At 35.9% G+C, this 20693-nt stretch overlaps 1 protein-coding gene across 2 annotated transcripts; it reads left to right on the forward strand.

Moving 5' to 3' along the window:
* The first annotated feature begins 4842 nt into the window (after positions 1–4842).
* Positions 4843–20062, forward strand: LOC107691344 (CMP-N-acetylneuraminate-beta-galactosamide-alpha-2,3-sialyltransferase 2-like). 2 transcript variants are annotated; one of them, XM_016489905.1, is made up of 7 exons: positions 4843–4937; positions 13032–13798; positions 16859–17046; positions 17420–17599; positions 18739–18784; positions 18871–18990; positions 19071–20062. In XM_016489905.1, the coding sequence occupies exons 2-7, from the start codon at positions 13472–13474 to the stop codon at positions 19236–19238; spliced, it is 1029 nt and encodes a 342-aa protein (XP_016345391.1). In that variant the 5' UTR covers positions 4843–4937; positions 13032–13471; the 3' UTR covers positions 19239–20062. The 2 variants fall into 2 exon arrangements, with proteins under 2 accessions (XP_016345391.1, XP_016345390.1); XM_016489904.1 differs by having other exon boundaries at positions 4845–4941.
* Positions 20063–20693: the final 631 nt, after the last annotated feature.

Below are 20693 nucleotides of genomic sequence, written 5' to 3' on the forward strand. Positions count from 1 at the left end.
CTCATCTTGTCCATGACTGCTGACGGGGTGAGGAAATATGAACCAGTGACTATAATACACGTATAGTTCATTTCAAACCCTTTTGAAAACAACACTTTTCCCCCTTTTTTTCCTGACTAATAAAACAAAAACAAACAAAGAAAAGAAAAAAACAACTAGTACGTTTTAATAATTTGCTTCTTTATAATTTTGATATTTTTTTTGTCTCAGAAAAGCAACTCAAATAAATAAATAAAGCAAGCAAATACATTTTCATTTGTAAAATCCTTTACCTGGAAATCTGCAGAAACTATAGATGCTATTAAATGTAATAACTGTTACACAGCTGCTTATTGTCTCACATTTTGCTTTCTCACAGTCCTACGTGGACATCTCATGTAAGTTCAGTCCTCACCTGCTTATCATATTGTCCTTCAATAGCAAGTCCTTGGCCAAACAGCTTTTGCCATCCCTGGAAATTATTAACAAAGCTTAAAAAAACAGCAGCAAAAATAACCCCTGCATCAGCAGCTCTGTGTGTATCTGTCTGTTGGTTTTTTGTTTGTTATGTTCAACTACACAAACGCTAACTATGTAAAACTATTGCAACTATTACTCAACTGCTCTACGGTGTTGTACATAACTTGTTTAGCATCCTGTCATAGCCTTCAGTAACCATATCGCTTATACAAGTACTTTATGTTCTATATTTGGTTGCTCTCTTGTTTCTATAGATAGGGGAGATCGGTATCTGTAGAAGATAACCTGCTTAATAATTATGCACCCCTGAATATAAGGCGTTTTTCACTTCCAGCCTTCATGAACAATAATATATAGATTATAAGTGATTAAATACAAGATTAATAGCAGTTAAGATTGATGTTGTTTGGAATTGGTCAAATGTGCTTGGGAAAAAATATAATCAGAATATCAACTTGCATAATAATTATGCATGCACTGTATTTTTCCTCTTCTGCTGTCGTGGTAATGCAAGAAATGTTGTGAGTGGTTGTCAAGGCAGCCAATCAGAATTTAGCAGCCTCGTCTCTGATTGGCTGGAATTATGGCATATTGTAACGCTGGGTTGTGTTGAGCACGCGAGCTGTTGGCGTTTAGAGAGCACTGAGGGCGGGCATAAAGGGAGCAAGCTAGTGAAACGTTGCACGCGCAAATGAGAAGGTCTGCACGCATCCAAAAACTTATTTTAAATGCAAAATTGATTTTCGTGCGCTCGAAATACTTTTTTCTTTGCGAAACGAACGTTTTCTCCACAAAACTCAGATCGCGCGCGTGCAAAATGCACTTTTGTGCGCTCAAAATATCGTCTTTCGCACGCAGAATTGTGGCAGAGATCTAAGCCTATAAGAGAGCAGGGATCCAGAGACGGCATAGGGCACATTTTACCCACATTTCCTTTGACTTTGAGCTTCCAAATGGCTCCATATAGACAACATGAAAGTTCTCAGTTCTATGTAAGGGCATGCTAAAATGTGTTACAACTTACCCCACCCCTGCCATCCAGTGTTTAGTTAGCTGTATTTGCATAATGGTTTGAATTTATTCTAATGTAAGTTCTATGATTTTATCTGCAACAGTTTTAAGTACTAAACAAAATGTAGTTTTCATCAAAAAATTTACATTCTTACATCAAAATCATTTTTTTCTTTATAAAATCTGCATATACCTATTTACAGCCTTAACAACCATTCATATAAAATCGGGGAGGAAGTGGGTAAATATATAGGACTCCTAGCTTATCCCTGATTGGTGGAAATGGTGTTGTTACAACTCTCCCCATGTTGCAACCATACCCGGTCTCCCCCTTGCAGACCTTCTTTTCTCTATAAAGCAACATGACCTTAATTTATGTTGATGCTATTCATATATAGTCATTTACTTTATTTAGTAAAAAATAAAGAAATTATATGGTATTGAAAACAAATGAAGATGTTCTTGAACATTTCTGTCAGGACCACTATCGTCAAAGATGACTGACAATTAGCATACAGTTTGGATTGGCGGTATGGTTCTGTTCTGGGCAAGAACTCCTTGCGCATCCATGCAGCCCAGTTTTGATGTGAGCAGGGAGAGCAGCAATAACCCCCCAGGGTAAACAGAACAGAACCAACATAAATGTATTGCAGATATTGTTAAAGTTCAATCATTTTATGTACACATTTTAGAATTAGTCTGATTCAAAGGAGAATCAGAAGGCTGAATCCTGACTGACAGAGGAGGAGTTGGGGATGGAGGAGGGTAATTAGCTATTGAGCAATGCGAAAACTGTTGATAATACTGAGGGACATAATATATGAATGCTTAGATAGGTGTCGTATTCCCATAGGTTGATGGGGATCAGCTGAGAGTCAGCTGATGCGAGCTTGACTAACGTGACCTGCCAGAACTAACGCTATGCTTGATTTACAAGCGATATCAGAAGGACATCTAATGATCAGTAACATTGCGAAAGAAACGTTCAGTTTGTTTGCCAGATGTCCAAATTTCAGTCTGTGTCTTGAGTGTTTACATTGTGTATGCCAAAGTTGGACTAAAGTCTGTTAAACAACTAGATATGGTGTACTTTCTCTTTATAGTTCCAACATTACACAACAACATCTTAACATGCTCACATATGGACACGAACACACTAGTTTTAATTTAAACCATATTGTAAATTACTTCCTGCCAAGACATCAACAACGGTACAATGACATGACCTCTCGTTTCAAAATTGAATTTCTCATTTCAGCCACGGCTGTTCAGGAAAACATCTACTTTTACTGTATATTCAGCCTTAAATTAAAATGACCAGACATGTACAGTTTTTGTGGTGTAATAAATGTGTTCTCTTTCTTCAGCCATTCAGTTTTGTGGTTTGATCACAACCATACACACTCTACCGACTTGTTTTACCAACCAATTTGGCACATTTCTTCTGTCCTACAAAAATGGGCATTGTAAGTGACTGCTTTATCTGATGGGCGCAAAAATGGTTGCTTTTACTCTTATCTTGGATCTGTTCTGTAGTCTTCTGCAAAAATGTGTGTACTCACTGCTGTCTCTGTGCTTGAGAAGATGGATCACTTTTATTCTTATTACCATATTTCTCTGATATTTTGCACATTCCCTTGCACATTTCTACCTCCGGATGCCGTTTGCACTGTTATGGTCATTGGCCATATATAAACATATGCTATTTACGTACCTCACTGTATAATGCACCTTCTGTTTATACTCACTGTATAATACACCTTCTGTTTATACTTTCCTTGCACCCTATGTTGTATGTACAGTCATTTGCATTGAGCTGGTCTCTGCCCCTCCTACCTCATAACTTGCACTATATGTCATAAAGCTTAATGTATATACACATAATCTATATTTATTTATATACTCTGTTATTTGCACTTCTGGTTAGATGCTAACTGCATTTAATTCGCTCTGTACTTGTACTCTGCACAGTGACAATAAAGTTGAATCTAATATAATGTTAAAACCATTTTATTTGTGCAATAAAATGCTTATTTCCATTTGCTCTCATTATGTAAGACATTTGCCTTCTCCTAATCTTTTATTTTAAAAGTTTGTGATAAAAGCAAAAGCTATTTGTCTACATCAGGGTTCTATGTTCAAAATCAAAAAGTACATCATGTCCTCCTGCATAAATAACCTCGGGAGACAGGACTGATATGCAAAGGTCTAGTCTTCTGTCCAGTTGTGTGGAAGCTGCACTGCTTTATCACATCAATTAATGTCAAGCTAATCCATTTGAAGTAAACACTGCACTCCCAACAACCTCAGTGGCCTGTCAGAGAACTGCTGCATCGACTAAGCAATGGACAGCTATCAGAGAACCACACAAACCAGACACAGGACGGACGCCAAATGTGCAGAGAAGCACTATTACATTTGTATGTTTCTCTCATATTTGATTTACATCTCATGTAGCTCCCTTTTGCACATGCAAGGATATGTATGTCTTGAGAATAACACATGAAACTACATATAGTGAAGTGACGTGTGGCCATGTATGGTGTCCCATATTCAGAATTTGTGTTCTGCACACAAACACCTCGATCTTGGTATTGAAGGTGGTTTCCCTGCCAGACCTGAAACTCGAACCCACGACCTTCAGGTCACAAGTCTGACTCTCTATCCATTAAGCCACTACTGCCCCACATATAAGGCCTTATATATTGTTTGCAAAATGATTTGAAATAGGAAGTATGCTAAAAGCTAGGCTACATAAAATGTTAAAAGTTTATCTGGCTCTTATTAATTCCTACCAGTGGTTTGGAACTCATACTGACACCTATTGGCATGGAGGCATGCCATTTTTCTTTTCCTTTTTCTTCTTTTTTTTTTTTTTTTACTAGAACTGCACAGCAAACTGTTTGTTTTTCTGTTTCTTTTCCTCAGTGTTTTCTCCATCTTATAGCACTCACATCTATAGATATTATTTAGATTCAGTCTCAACATAATATCTTGTGTTCAGGACAGTTTAGTAGACAGATTAGTAGTAGTAGAAACACAAATGTCTGTTGCAAGAAACAGCTGGTCATGTGATATAAGACCGTAAGGGGCGACCTGCTCCATATAGATTCAAACAGCTGTTTCTAGAAGACTGATATGACTCGAGTCCTCATATTACGTGAATGCATACCATTTTAATATTTCTTAAAATGCTGTTAATTTCTTAACGAGTAAAAGTGACATTTAAAAAAAATTACATAATAGCACACACAAATTGGTACTGAGAAATTAAGATATATTAATATTATTTTCAGTTAAGTTGATTTAATAATAGGCCTATCGTTTTTTTTTTTCGAGCAGTTAGGAAAGTTGCGCACACACACTCACAGAGCGAGTAGACGCAGGACGTAAAGCTTGACATCATTTCTCCTCAGTGCAATACGGAGTACTGTGTGCTAGTCACCCACACTCGAGCTGAGAACAAGGTGGGTAAGTAGCCTAAACTTATCCCGCTTTCTAGGCGACTGCATCTGATCTTATACTAAACCCGTTTCAACTTTAACAAACCGAACTGAATATATACGAGAGAATCTGATGAGAGCAAGCGGTCTCAAATGAGTTAACGGAGTTGAGCTGCCGCCTCAAAGTTATGTTCTTTCTTTCGCTCTAACGTTACTTCTTTTTTAACCCACACTTTTAGCTAATGCAATGCTAACCAGTCCCTTTTACTACTACAAGATTTATTTCGAGTTTAACACGATGATCCACCACCTAAAAGATTAAACTTGAGCTGAACTTCTAGAGGAAACGGTTTGAGTCTTTGATAACTTATCCATGTTTTTTAAACTTACACTGTTACCTTCCTAAATTGCGCATTAGAGATAATTGAAATTGTGTGCGGAAGTTTTAAAAGTAAAAGATACAACTTTTCATTTGGATGTAAACCATGGCCGTGGCTCATAACTTTATGAGATGCCTACTTCGCTTTTTTTGGCTCGTAATCGTCGTTCAAGTGTTCGACCACTTGCGCCATATGATGGCCAAAAATGCTGTCTAGGAAGTAGCTGACGAGGTTTTGACACAACCCATGAGTGACTAAATGCACCAGTGGTTTAGAATAAATGGGTTTCCTCTAGACCAGTTATAATTTAATCACGTAGCCTACACGTACTATTAATTCTAGTATAGAATACCTTTCAATTTGTGTGTGAATGAAGGGTTTCGGTTGAGTCAGTTCAAGTTCTGTTCTTACCACAAGACGTTTACGAAAAAGTTGCTACAAAACGTTTTCCTAATTCTTCCCAAATACACACAATGAAGATCATTTAAAATACCAAGTTTACTGGACTAGAGATCTATCTAGGTTTGTTTCAGAGTTACGTTTTGTGTTGGTTGCAGCTGTCAAAAGCGTGCCATAGTAACGTCGACTCCCCCAAACTTGGTTATTGAAGAAAGCTGTAATAACAAACACAGTGGAACCTGGGAAACCTGTGAGGTTTTACAACTTTCTTGACAGCTTAATTTCACGAGTAATTTGTCATTTGTTTCCGTTTTTACTAGCGTTTTTATGTCATATACTTTTAGACTGACACAGCAGCGTGGTTACACTGTAAAGATATATTTGCTGTACAAAACTGGCAAGCTATGGAACTTTACTGTAAAAATACAGTGATCAAGCATTTTGGTGACTATAATTTACAGTTCTTAAATTATATAGTGTATGTATAGCAAATTATATAGTAGATGTATTGTGGATTAAAATACAACATATAACTTAAAGTTTTACAATATTTTGTGAAAGTATATTGGCTTAAAGTAAAGTAATTCATATTTTTACTACTTAAACAATACAGTAAAACGTATTAATGTATAAAAGTATTGGAAGTATGTTTTGTCAATTGAAATATAATATTTTTTGCTGTATACAGAAAGGTAACGTACAGTCAGTGTTGGGTGTAACGCGTTACTGTAATTAAATTACTTATCCACTGAAAAAGTAAAGTAAGGGATTACTGTTCATTTTTAGGTAATTTAATTACAGTTACTTATAAAATACTTGCTTTACATACTGTAAATAATTTAAACAGTTCTAAAATCAATATTGAATTTGAAATCTAAATTTACAGTCTAAAGATAAAATTGAATGCAGTGTCTTTAACCCTCTGCGCGCCGGCGCCTTCACTTTCAGTTTTTCCTGATTCACAGAGAAACCGTAAAGGTGACATATCATGAAAATCTGACTTTTCCAGGTTTTAAGTGCTATAATCAGGTCCCCGGTGCATCAACCAACCAAGGAAACGTGAAAAAGTTTAAGCCTTTTTCTGCAAGCATCTGAGAAAACGAGCGCGTCTGATTTCGCTCCCTTGGTGACGTGGCAAAGGGATCTCATTATAATATTACCGCCCCTTAATCTGTAAGTTTCCACCCACGGCGCCGTCATTTTGATTTCGCAAGCGACAACGGTGTACCAGTTCTAACGCCATGGCGAAAGTTTGAGCAAAACATGCTAACTGTTCTGCCTTTGGCTGCACAGACGAGCACAGAACACTATTTAGATCTAAAATAAACATGTGATTTATTTCCCAGCAGTTTACCTTCACAGACATAACCGACTGTTTTTGTAACTCATGTTTTTTTTTTAATGTAAACTTGTCTGTGAATGAGAACTTCGTTTAGTACTCGCATGCTGTGTGATGGCCGCTTTCTGGGTGTGTGCTTCGGATGTGTGCTCTCAGAAAACCGTATATCAGAAGTTTAAACTCATATGGTTTAAACTGCATGATTTCAGCACGATAAACATGATAATCAGAACCAAAACAGATGTTTTTTGGCAGGTACGAGCTGTAATGGTGCCGCTCTGTTCTGGAAAAGGGGGCGGGGAGCAGCAGCTCATTCGCATGTAAAGAGAGGCCCGAAAAAACAGTGTGTTTCTGCTTCCACTCAAAATAGGCATTTTCAAAATGTTATAATAAATGATCTGTCGTAAAAAGGGGCATAATATGTCTCCTTTAAATACTCAGATACAGATAAGACTAAAATCAATCGAATCTAAAAAGGGCCTACTTTTATTTGTGTACACTGACAATAACAACAAAACATTTTGCTTTTGTAAAATAAATCAAACAGGGTGCACTTTCTGCTGTCTATATCTCCATGAGCAACTTTCTACGCATCACAAACTCAGCGAATACTTGACACAGAGACATGAGAAATATGTCTATAAAAAGCTTGAAGTGTCTACTTTTAAATGAATTAATTCAAATCGAAAACGGATATTCTCTGATTATGTAATCCGTATGAAACTAAAGTGAGGTACAGTCTTTCCCGTATATGAGCTCATTATATGCAGTCACCTGCACGCAAACGCCCTCACCTAGATACAAAAAATAGATTAAAAAATAAATAAAGATTCATCTAATTTTCATCGTTTTTGAAAGAAGACCTGCTATGAGGAATAAGCCCGAATTTACCTCAGAAGAACAGCGCGATCTTACGCAGCTTTATTCAGCGGAGGAGATCATTTCTGAAATGTATTCTTACCTACATTAGTTAATGTGTTATTTTTACATAAACATGTCTGGATTTTACTAGTTGGGCTTTTCCTGAACATCTTGCCAAACTGAAATGTATTGTTTAACTTTTCTTAAGCTTTTTTGTTATTCAGATATTTTGCAGAGTATTTCTGTTTTTTAACCAAAGAAGGTTACATTTTTTATAAAAATGTTTAAGTATTGCAGTTGTTTTAAAGCTAAAAGGCTAAGCTATTCTATGTTTGACTCAAATTGAAAGAATAAAGAGTTTAGTTTGTATTGTCTATGCTTTAAGGTTTATAGGGATTTTAAGATGTAGCCTAATTAGCGATTTGAATAATTAAGTTACTTATTGAGTAACTAAATTACTTTTCAGACAGAGTAATTGGTAAAGTAATTTAAATACAATAATGTGTTGTTTAACTTTTCTTAAGCTGTTTTGTTATTCAGATATTTTGCAGAGTATTTCTGTTTTTTAACCAAAGAAGGTTACATTTTTTATAAAAATGTTTAAGTATTGCAGTTGTTTTAAAGCTAAAAGGCTAAGCTATTCTATGTTTGACTCAAATTGAAAGAATAAAGAGTTTAGTTTGTATTGTCTATGCTTTAAGGTTTATAGGGATTTTAAGATGTAGCCTAATTAGCGATTTGAATAATTAAGTTACTTATTGAGTAACTAAATTACTTTTCAGACAGAGTAATTGGTAAAGTAATTTAAATACAATATTTATGATGTAATAGTAATTAATTACTTTTTGAAAGTAACTTACCCAACACTGCGTACAGTTAACTGTGTAACAGGTTTTTACAGTAGCATTTTTACAATGTTTTATATTGGTAAAATATAGTACCTTACAGTGTGGCTATTCCAGTTTCTTAAGATCAGTTTTAGAGGAAACGGAAATGAGAGGCACCCTTGTTTTGCATTCTGAAAGATATTCTGGCTGTCAGAGAGGCTGATAAGTGTGCTCTGCTTACACTAATATTGTGGGGGATGGTGGGCTTGAGTATTTTCCTTCCCTTGTTGAGGGAACCACAACACACACATCTTCACAACTGCGAGACCGACTTCACAGGAAATGTGAGACCCCAAAAGCCCCTCTGCCTTTAGCAGTCCACTCCACACCTTACTTGAAACTCGCACTGTAGCGTTAACATGGCCTGACTCTTTAACATGCCTTGAGCAAAACAAGCCTCTCACACTTCTGCAAGTTAAAAAGCTTTGGCTAGTATACAAGGCAAATCTTTTAGAGCAAGGTTTCTCAGCACCTCAGCAGTTTTGATTGCTGTTTCGTAATTACTCATTTTGTTTCTGGTGTTTGTTGTAGGAAATAAAAATGGAATGGAAACCTTGGACACTGTTTATTCTTGGTAACACAGGAGAATGTTTATTTCATTTGCGTGAGGATGCCTCAGTCTCGACTTTTGCAGACACTCTTTGTAGACACTGATGGTGAAACGTGCACCACAATTTTCAGATTAGAAGTCAGATATATTTTGTCAAATGCAAGATGCTTCGACTCAAATTTACTGTAGATAACTAGATTACAATCAGTGGTTAACATTTTAAACACCCAGTTTTGTAATGCAAGACATGGTTAGTTGACTGGCCTCTGTTTCTGTGTAGGTAGTGTTAAATTATGGCTCCAGTCAAATTATTTACCTTATTTTTGTTCTTCTAACATTTTTCTTTTATTTAATTTATATATATAATTTAACCAACAAATGCAGTATATAGAGAAAAGAAATGAAGTGAAGAAAGAAAAAAGTTTAAATTCATTATTATTATATTATTTTAATTATATATTTTTATTCTATAATTGTATATTTCAAGAGAACTTACATTACAATAGTTAAACAACAACCAAACCATGGTGGAAATTTATTATATTATATTATATTATATTATAATATATTATATTATATTGCATACATTTTGCATTAAAAGCTGCTTGTGATGGGATTAAGAACAATAATTAAATTATTTAAAATCTTATGTGTAAAATCTTATGTATTTTAATTACTTAAAATATGTTCTCAAAACTCATAACAAGGCACAACATTTTCAGATAACGCCAACTTTGGATCGACATACAAAACTGTCTAATATTATTCTTATATTGTAATCTTTGTAATTATATTGTAATGAGTTGTAATTGCTACTTGACACATTTGTTGAGTAATTAACCACATAACATATATTATAGCTGTATGTTACTACCATATGTGTGTTACCCTGATACACTATATCTGGTAGATAACCGAATACGGCTTTGACACAATATGTATTGTGAAAAGCATTATAAAATTAAACTTAAATTGAATTGAAAGATTTGTTAATGAAGACCACAATGCACTATATTTATAGAAAGGTTCCCCCTCAACATGCAGTACGCCAGTTAGCCATCTCCATTGTCTTTAGAGAATCTAGTTTCATTTGGTCCTTTCCAAATCCTGAGATTGTATTCACAGCCCTGATAGTTCTGAAAGGTTATGCCATTTATCAACTACTGTTTGCTTGAAGTGGTTGCCTTCCAAACCCAGTGCGTACCTCAAGGCTTACACAGAAAGTTTGGGCAGAAGTCCTGTGAAAAGGGGTCCCTTTTGCTGAGTAAAGGGCACATTTTAATGAGCAATCAAACCGGAATAGTTTGGCACTCATTGAGGAGCCTCTAGTTTCAGCAATATGAGAGTCCCAGTTGACATTGGTATGCAAATGAATGAATTCAGCTGAAAAACTATGCAACTAAAAAACACAGCAGGTTTTCATTGTGGTGGTTCTATCTGTTCTTTGACCATGCAAAGGCAGATTAGGCAGAAGTGTTGATCCAAGGTAAATTGGCAGGGTATCAAGACATTGACATTTGCTCTATTTTCAAATTGTGATAATCACTGTTATCTTTAGAAGACCGTCACAATATGCAGGCTCCCCACGTCCCAGTGCAAATATTACTTTGGTCTAATATATTTAGAGCCACTTGTAGGGAAACTAATATGTCTTTCTAGTGCACTACAGCTGTTGTAATTCCTCCTGATTCATTTACTGAATGGGCCGCTTGTTTTTCAGCTTAAGCGAATGAGAACGTTCTGGATTCATCAGCTCTGGATTGGTTACTTTAAGCTCATTTTGAGCATAGTTCACTTTGAGTAATGAACGGTGGGAGAGACTCGTCTGTACTACCACTTTGCTGACTAGGTAGGTTTGGCACACTGGCCTGAGATGTAATTCTGTTTGGTCTGTATTGAGACAGCTGTCTGGCAGAGAGAGACGGTTCTTCCAAATCAGCTGAATGTCAGCTGATCCCACATCTCCCACCCCATTACCAGCGTCTCCCTGCTCCACTGGACACGGCTCCCTAACTGACGAGGGAAGTCTGGGACTTCCTGTTTAGCATACAGGATAAAATTTCAGCCCTGCTCTGCAGTCACTTTGACTGTGGTTTCTGGGGTAGCCTTTTTTTTCTTTCAAAGTAAAGTGGCTGTTTCAAGGATGCTTGTTAAGGAGATCAAGCAGGCTATTTTAAGTACCATGGATCAAGTACAAACTCTAGACTGGGAATTGTGGGAGTAGTTGCGTTTGACAGTCATCAATCTAAAGATGGATTGCTGCATCAGTGCGATTGGTCCAACGCAGTCAGCGGCACTTTATTTATGTAGTTCTTCATTGTGGATGTGGTGGGGGTGCGAGGCCGGGAGGTTCAGCCACATTCTTGCAATCTCAGCAGGAGGCAACAGTTGTAGCATTTCTGCATCTTGTCTTGTATTAGCTATATGTTTTTGAAGAATAAGTCGACAGACAGACTTCCTTTTACATCAATTCATCATGACTGAAGGTGAAAACAGGATTGTGAAGCTAAATGATTCTTTCATTTAGCACTGCCTCAAAGAGTGAGTTTCGTACGTTGACTTTAACAGGATGATTCACAAAAAAGTGGAAATTCTGTCATTGTTTACTCAACCTCACGTACTTCACATGACCTAATTTCTTCTGTATAACACAATTAGAGGGGAAAAATACTGTGATCCTTGCTCTGTTCCATGCAGTTACAAGAAATGTGGACTGTAGCTTCAAAAAAGATCGAAAAACACCTTCAAAGTAGTTAATATGGTTTCATGTGAGGAAGTGGCTAAACTTTAAGCTGTTATTCACTGAAATCTAGCTAAACTTGAGTAACAAGATATGATTTATGATAGAGCTGCATGATTAATCGTTAAAAGATCACGATCTTGATTCTGACACCCACGCAATCTCATTTCTAAATGACAACGATTGCCCGAGTCTATTAAACCTTTGACAAAGCCTTACCAGATCATTCAAATCTGTGTTCGCACTGCCGCTGACACAGAGAGAGCAGTTGTTTGGTTAAGAAACATGAATTTCATGAACATGATTCTCAATTTATCCAGAATTGTGCAGCTCTAATTTGTGATCAGGACTGGGTAGTAACTCGTTACATGTCATTTGGATTGTGTAATCAGATTCCAAAAATGAAGTACTTGTAATTAGGGTATATTGCATTTTAAAATGCTCATAATCCGATTACAATTACTTATTTATTGATTACATGATTATATATTATTTACACAATGGCAGTAAATAATTCATAATTTATGAATTCTCCCTAATTCTTATTTTTTCCTCTTAAATTTTCCAGTAGGATTTTCTAAAAATCCTACTGTGTGTCATACTATTCAGCTTTGTTGTTCACAAAGAAAGAAAGAAAGAAATATTTCAAGGAATATATTTTCGATATGGTATGTTTAATGGTAAGTTTAAAACAAGTTTAATTAAAAGTAATCTAAAAAGTAGTCAGAATACAATACCTAAAATGAGTAAACTAGATTACGATACTAACTACAGTTTTCATTATGTAATCTGTAATTAGTAATGGACTACAATTTGTAAGTAATCGACCCAGCACTGCTTGTGAGTGAATTATTTAGACCAGTTTTGAAAGGTGAAGTAGTTAATTGGTGAATCAGAATTAAATTGTGAAAAGAAAAAAGAAAAAAACATTCTAAATGTTGATGTTCTTCTGTATTTTTCAGGAATGAGGAGCTTTGGCAGCAGTGGGTGCTACGTTAGGATAAATGCGGAATGAAATATGAGCAGAGACGCTTACAGCTGTACAGACAGGAAGTGAAGCTGCTTTGCCTCCGACTCATTTCCTTCACTGAATTGAACACTTAGAACCACATGTCTGTCTCTTTTTAGCATGTTCCACTTTGAGGACTTGTGCTTGAGCTTTGCAAAATCATGACAGGATGGACAGATAGAACAAGGCCATAATGGACAATCCTGGATCGAAAATCCTGTAATTTTTCACCTCAGAGGCCATTTTGTTTTGTAAAGCAACGCATCATAGACCATAAAACCCACAATCCATTTGGCAGGAACAAGCCAAGCCAGAAGTGAATTCCTGTTACTGTGGTGGTTCCTTTAAATCTTTTATCTGGAAATCCACCCTGAGGTTTAGTCTGTCTTAACCATGATGTTGAGAAGAAAACTGTACTTAGGCACTTTGCTAGGTGCTATTTTGTTTTTAATGATAGCTGCTCACACCATTCAGAAGGCCAGTGTTGTGCCCATCACAGATTTACCCACTCATCACGATTTCAGGATACCAATGAAGAACCAGAAACAGTTACAGATGGCTGTCACAGAGCCAAGACGAGGTCATTCCTGTAGCTGTCCTTCCTGTATAGCAGACAAGGGTGTGTCGGAGTGGTTTGACCAACACTATGATCATAAACGGCAACCTTACCTCACCGGCAGGGATGATGACATAGATCCACTTTCTCTGAAGTGGTGGCTGGTAAGTGGCACATTGATGGTTTAAGTTCTGCATTTCGTTCATCTAAGGCTGCCAGTCATTTTTAAATTCAAATTAAATTAATTGCATGATATGCTGAATAATTAATCAAATAATTCACATTCATCTCAATGTTTGCCCCTAAATGAAGATGATTCAAACATTTTTGTAATCCATTTAGTCTTACAGAATGGAGTATCTTTTACTACTGCGTTGTGGCACCCTGTTTTTTTAAATGCATAAAGGGAAGAAATGCATTTAAAAATGCATTTAAACGGAAGAAGCAACAGATAATTTATTCCATATGTTGATATACATTGTTGTAACAAATGGATGAGTAATTCACAATAAGAGAAATAACTTGGTTAGAAAATTGATTATTTGCACTTCGAAAAACACGCTAAAACACTACGAAAAAAATGTCAGTGCTGTAGCTAGCTACTGTTAGACCACATCCTGATTTACAATGTCAATAGTTATTGTGAAGTAGTTTTTTCACATCCATTTTCTCACCAAAATGCTACTGATGTGGCAGCTTACCTATGTCTCCACTAACTTGGGAGCTGAGCAATGATAGAACTGACTACATTACTGCATAACCTACTCGTAAACAATCATGCTTTTCATTAATCACTATACTCTTAAATTTGAGAAAATATTTAGAAATAATTTAAATGTATCAACCTGATTCTTCAATGCGGAAGTAAGACTATGGGCGAGAGTTCCGGTTTATTAGCCGCTATAGGGAAATAACGAGAAGAATAACAACATGCAGTAAATGGTCAAACTGTTTGTACTACACACCAGTGTGTTCATAATTAAGAAAATACATTCAAATAACATGGCAAGACACCAGTTTGCAATATCAAGCAGCAAAATGAGCGGTTTTGAGATAAGACCGGAAGCCAGACCCATAAAATTTAGAAATGGCCCGCCTGCTCTTGCAGGAAAATTAAGGTAGATATGTGTTAAATAGATTTAATTGTATATATTAAAAATTATTTAATGCAGTGTATTTGACATTTTATGTAGTGTCATATACAGTATATATATGACACTACATAAAATGTCAAATAAACCACATTAAATTATTTATAAATAAATATATATATAAAGCAATATAAGGGATAAACATAATCATGTATATATTAATTATCCCGTGAACGTATTCTCTCAAATGGCCTGGGTATGCGGAGCATTTGCAGCTTATATGGATGGAACGCCACTGAACTCTAGTATATATCAAAATTCTCTCTGCCACTTGACTTTCATCAGAGTCAATTGGTCTGGTTGTTCATGTAACAATGTGTATTGAACTATATGATCATTTATTTAGTAGTACTAAAAATAAGAAACATTAAAATGAGTAACAGATTGTATTGGAGTAATAGATTGTATTGTACAGGAATGCATTCAGGTGACAAATTAAGATGAACCTGGTGAAGAACAAGGGCCACCAGTCATCCAATTTTTTGAGGAGGGACTGCCTCCCTTGCCTCCTCAGAGGACACGTGCCCCTGATCAGTATCCTGCCTCTTGCGTTTGTACATTGTGTAAAAATTGAAAGAAAGAAATTCTTTTTCTGATAGTGTAAGTATATTTAAACAAGAAAATGTGACTGGGACATGAATGAAAAAAAAAAACAACAACAGAGGACTTTGCCTCATTTCAGAACACCACTGCACACCGCTGAATGCGCTGATGTAGATTTATGTAGATTTAGTTTTCCAATTTCTACAATGAGTTGGACAGTTAATGTTGGATTAGTTCCTAGATTCATTTGCTAGTCTCTAGACAGCCATTGGCCTTTCAAAGAGACAGAATAGCTCTTGGGATTCTTAGGCATGCCTCTGAAGTCGAATCATCATAGCTAGATATCATTTTCCTTTTCTGGCACATGGACATGTCAGGGTAAGACAACAGCTGGTGTTCATTCCAGACCCTCTCAAGTTCACTACCATCATATCTGTTTGCCAAACATCATTAATGCAATGGCGGTGGATCCCCAGAGCTGCAGTCATTATCTGGTTTCCTTAAACAAAAAAGTAATTCTCCCTAGGGAACAAGGGCACAAGTAGGCCCTTCGTCCCTGCCATGTGTTTCAGTAAGGTTTAATTTAGCCTAATTAAAGGCTTTTTGGGGGGGGGGGGGGGTTGATTCTCACCTTTATAGATTATGTTGATCTATAGTGGGCGATGGTCAAAGTAACCTAATAATGTAATCTATTAACTGTGCATAAAAACTTTACTTTACTTAAGTAACAGATATGGGTGTCATGCCATAACATATTTTTAATACGACTGAGTTTATATTTAATGTCAATTTAACATTGAAAATTAATGTGAATAAAAACATTGCAAGTTAGGCTACTAATCATAACACTTTCATTGTACAGAAAGAGAGCAAAGAACATTTATATTATCAAAGAACATGAAGAAAACACCAGCGTTTTAGCGATGACTAATCTGAACACCTCTGATTGGTCATTGCATTGATAAGCTCAACAGCATCGTGTGTGATTGGTTATAAGGCGCTAATCACGCCGGTGTGATTGTATTAAATATAGAAAATATTAATAGGCAATTTTTTTTGTCTTTTGGAAGCTGCATTCAAAATCCATTTGGCTCAAAAATCTGAGGGCGCACGTGTAATTATAAATGAATTAGTTTACTGACTTTGTCAAATTTATTTGTGGATTTTTATCAAGTTATTTATTTTTATTTAAGTTATGGTTTTAAAGCCCAAGATTGGCCTTGTATTTTGCTTACACCATGAAACATTATACAAGTTTATATACTTATTCTATATTGTGTGTTTGTGTGAGAAATCAGAATATGACTCTAACGCACACAAGTGCCATCACATGTATATAGGAAAAAAACTTACCTAGGAATCAATTCTGAAAATTTCAAAGACCTCTACTATTTTCTGCTTGTAAAATAAGATCGGAATAGTTTGGATAGCCAAAACTTCTTTCCTTTGAACATAAAAAATGTAAAGATTAGTAGCTTGAAATTGGGAGGCTAGCTTTATAAGTTGTATTTATCATATTGTTTTGTATAGTCTTTGCAGGCATCTGATGGAGTGATCAAGGACGTCACCCAGAAGATGTTTAAGATAATTTCCCCTCCACATGAGAACGAAATGCCACAGCAGAGCCAGTGCCGGAAGTGTGCAGTTGTTGGAAACTCGGGGAATCTGTTGAAGTCCAAATATGGAGCCTTGATAGATTCGCACTCAGTTGTTATTAGGTCTGTTTTCTACTCTTTGTATGTCTGATCTAAACTTTTATAAAAAGAAAATTCATCAGTTAAAATGGACAAAAAACGATATTTTGATAGATATCTTTTTGTCTATACACTGAAAGTCAAAGGGGTTCAAAACAACCCTGGACCCCATTGACTTTCACTGTATGGACAAAACAATATTTAAAAAATATATTTTTTTTTTGTGTTTAAAACCCTACTGTTTCACCTAAAAAAAACAGTAATTAAAATGTTAATACTGATGTTGACTTCAAAAGTATCTGAGAGTAAATGATTCAGCTTTTTTTTTATTTTTTATGTAACAACCAATAAGTGCAGGAGTTTTTTACTAATGCATTTTGACTGGAATGTCCTACAGAATGAATAAGGCCGTAACTGTGGGTTTTGAAGAGTATGTAGGTAACCGAACCACCCACCACTTCATGTACCCAGAGAGTGCGATCGATCTGAGACCTGGTGTCCATCTCGTCCTTCTTCCCTTCAAACTGAAAGACATGCAGTGGTTGTCCAGTGCCCTTTCCACAGGAGAGATCAAAATGTATGTCAAAATCTTTCTCAAAATTGCGAAACACACTACCAGCCAAAAGTTTTTGAACAATAAGATTTTTTGTTTTTTAAATTAGTCGCTTCTGCTCACCAAGCCTGCATTTATTTGATCCGAAGTACAGCAAAAACAGTAAAATGTTGAAATATTTTTACTATTTAAAATAACTCTTTTCTATTTGAATATATTTTAAAATGCAATTTATTCCTGTGATTTCAGACCTGAATTTTTAGCATCATTACTCCAGTCACATCATGATCCTTCAGAAATCATTCCAATATTCTGATTTTCTGCTCAAAAAACATTTATATTATTATTATGTTGAAAACAGCCGAGTAGAATTTTTCAGGTTTCTGATTAATAGAAGGTTCAGAAGAACAGTATTTATCTGAAATCTTTTGTAACATTATAAATGTCTTTATCATCTCTTTTGATCAATTTAAAGCATCCTTGCTTAATAAAAGTATTAATTTCGATAACCCCCCCACCCCCTGAAAAAAATGTACTCAACTGTTTTAAATATTGATAATAATAATAATAATACTCAATGTTTCTTGAACAGCAAATCAGCATATTTGAATGATTTCGGAAGGATCATGTGACTCTGAAGACTGGAGTAATGATGCTGAAAATCTAGCTTTGATCACAGGAATAAATTACATTTGAAAATATATTCAAATAGAAAGCAGTTATTTTAAATAGTAAAAATATTTCACAATATTACTGCTTTTGCTGTATTTTGGATCAAATAAATGCAGGCTTGGTGAGCAGAAGAGATTTCTTAAAAAAAAAAAAAATATTGTAATTATTGCAAACTTTTGATTGGTAGTGTATGTATATTGTGTGAAACATTGGCAATTGCTACAAGCAGTGCATAAAGAAATTCTTGTTCCTTCAGTGTGTACAAAGACACAAAAGCACTCATCTTGTTGTTTCTCATGTCTTGTTCAGTTGCTCTGCAGGGCGTTGGGGCGTTGCAGGAAGTCCAAGTGCCAATCATTGACTCAAAGACTTGTCAAAAAAAAAAATCTTACTGTTCAAAAACGTTTGACTTGTAGTGTAGATTATAAGTAAAATCGCACTAAAATCATTTCCCTCACTCTTTGCTAAAACTGTTTGTATATCCCAAACAGGACGTACATGAGAGTGAAAAATCGTGTAGAAGCTGACAAAGACAAGGTGAGTGTTAATCACGCTAAAGCTTGTAAATCCATAAATGCATCCGTTTGTTAAGCCTAACTCATCCTACCGTGTGTGCTGTCCAGGTGATAGTTGTAAATCCAGCCTTCTTTAAATACACACATGACAAATGGACAGAGCGTCATGGAAGGTACCCGTCCACCGGGATAGTAGCCATTATATTTGCTCTGCATCTCTGTGATGAGGTTTGTACTTGTATTTACAGCCAAGATAACAATTTCTGCGTCATCCGACTATTCTCACTGACGATGTTCAATCCCAACAGGTGTCAGTGTTTGGATATGGGGCAGACAAGCAAGGAAACTGGCACCACTACTGGGAGTACAACAGATACGCCGGCGCCTTTCGAAAGACGGGTGTCCACAATGCAGATTTCGAGACTGAGATCATTCAGGGACTCAACAAAGAGGGCAAAATCAAACTGTACAGATGAGCCTGTAATTGTGGCCATCATTGACTCAGTACTGCTCAAAGCCAGGACGTGCAGCAGCTGTATGGAAGCCAAAGAGACGCAGATCTGCGATCCACCCTACCATTAATTGACCACTGTGAACTGCACTGAACCAAACCCATAGACATCAAGACCAAATTAACTTGTTCTTTCACTTGCTTTGTGCCTGAAGAAAAGACGGATGTTTGCCTTCCTTCCGGGCATTGAAACTTCGAAGATGACAAACAGTAAGCAAAACGGCTTGATGTGAGCCTCCTTATATTCTTCTTTCTTACTGCAACTGTTCTGAATAGCCTCACACAGTGTCTGTACTGCAAATGTGCAAAGCTAGTTTCATGTATAGTCAACAAAGCTGTCCGCACCGCAAGAAAGATGTTGATCATCAGCAGCTTTCAGGGCATTTAAGCCTTAAAGTCAACATGAAGCAGAATTCACAACCCAGCAACAGAATATTAGATGAGAGGGGGCGGGGCTTGATTTTATCTATTGGTAATTGATTGGATCATGAAAAGTGGGTGTTAAATACCAGATTGGACCATCTGTTGTTTGGTTGGAGAGTTTTACGTCAGCCGAAAAGGAAATGCATTTTGGAGGCCAAGCAAGCTGTTAAATTTTGATGAAAGCTTATGAAAACAGACAGTTTTCTTTGAAATCGCATGTAATGATAAATCAGTTTTAAAAGGATAGTTCACCCAAAAATAACTTTTTCTTCACATTGGGGAACATAGGGGTTCAAACAATATTGGACCCCATTGACTTTCATTTCATGGACAAAAATTAAAAGTTTTTCTTTTTCCAAATATATACTCTAGTCAACATTTGAAGTGGATCAAAACCTTTCATCAAAGTTGTCCTAAAACCTAAAACCAAAATGCGTTCTTGTCTTAGAACAACTTTGAACTTTTTTGATCCACTTCAAATGTTGACTACTGTATTTTAAATATATTTTTTAAATCATGCAGGTTTAAATCATGCAGGAACGACATGAGGATGAGAAACTGATTTTTGAAAAGAAAAAAAAAAAAAAATTTTGGGTGAAGTACATAAGTTCAGTTTAAATTTCATGTTGACTTTTAACTTCAACCTGCAGTGCATTAAAGCTTTTTAGATGACAAGTTTGGGGGTTATAATGTTTTAAAATGTCAAATAAGCAATACACACATTTTTTGAATAGCGTATTAAGACATTCACAAATGTTGTTTTAGATTTCACCTCAGACAATTACAGAGATGCACTGACATCGTTCAAGTCACCACACATTTCCTGTTATTTTTGAAGGGTTTTTTTTTCACCTTAAAGTTCTGTCGTTATTTAACCATACTGAAATCAGCTAAATATAGCCAAACCACATGCTGGAAGATTTATGTCACATAGAGCTGTGAGAACACATTGTAGGTTATAGTTGAGACTGTGTTGTTTGCTATGGGGAGCGTTGTT

This window comes from Sinocyclocheilus anshuiensis, unplaced genomic scaffold, assembly GCF_001515605.1.
Source record: "Sinocyclocheilus anshuiensis isolate Anshui unplaced genomic scaffold, SAMN03320099.WGS_v1.1 scaffold1154, whole genome shotgun sequence".
Taxonomy (NCBI): domain Eukaryota; kingdom Metazoa; phylum Chordata; class Actinopteri; order Cypriniformes; family Cyprinidae; genus Sinocyclocheilus; species Sinocyclocheilus anshuiensis.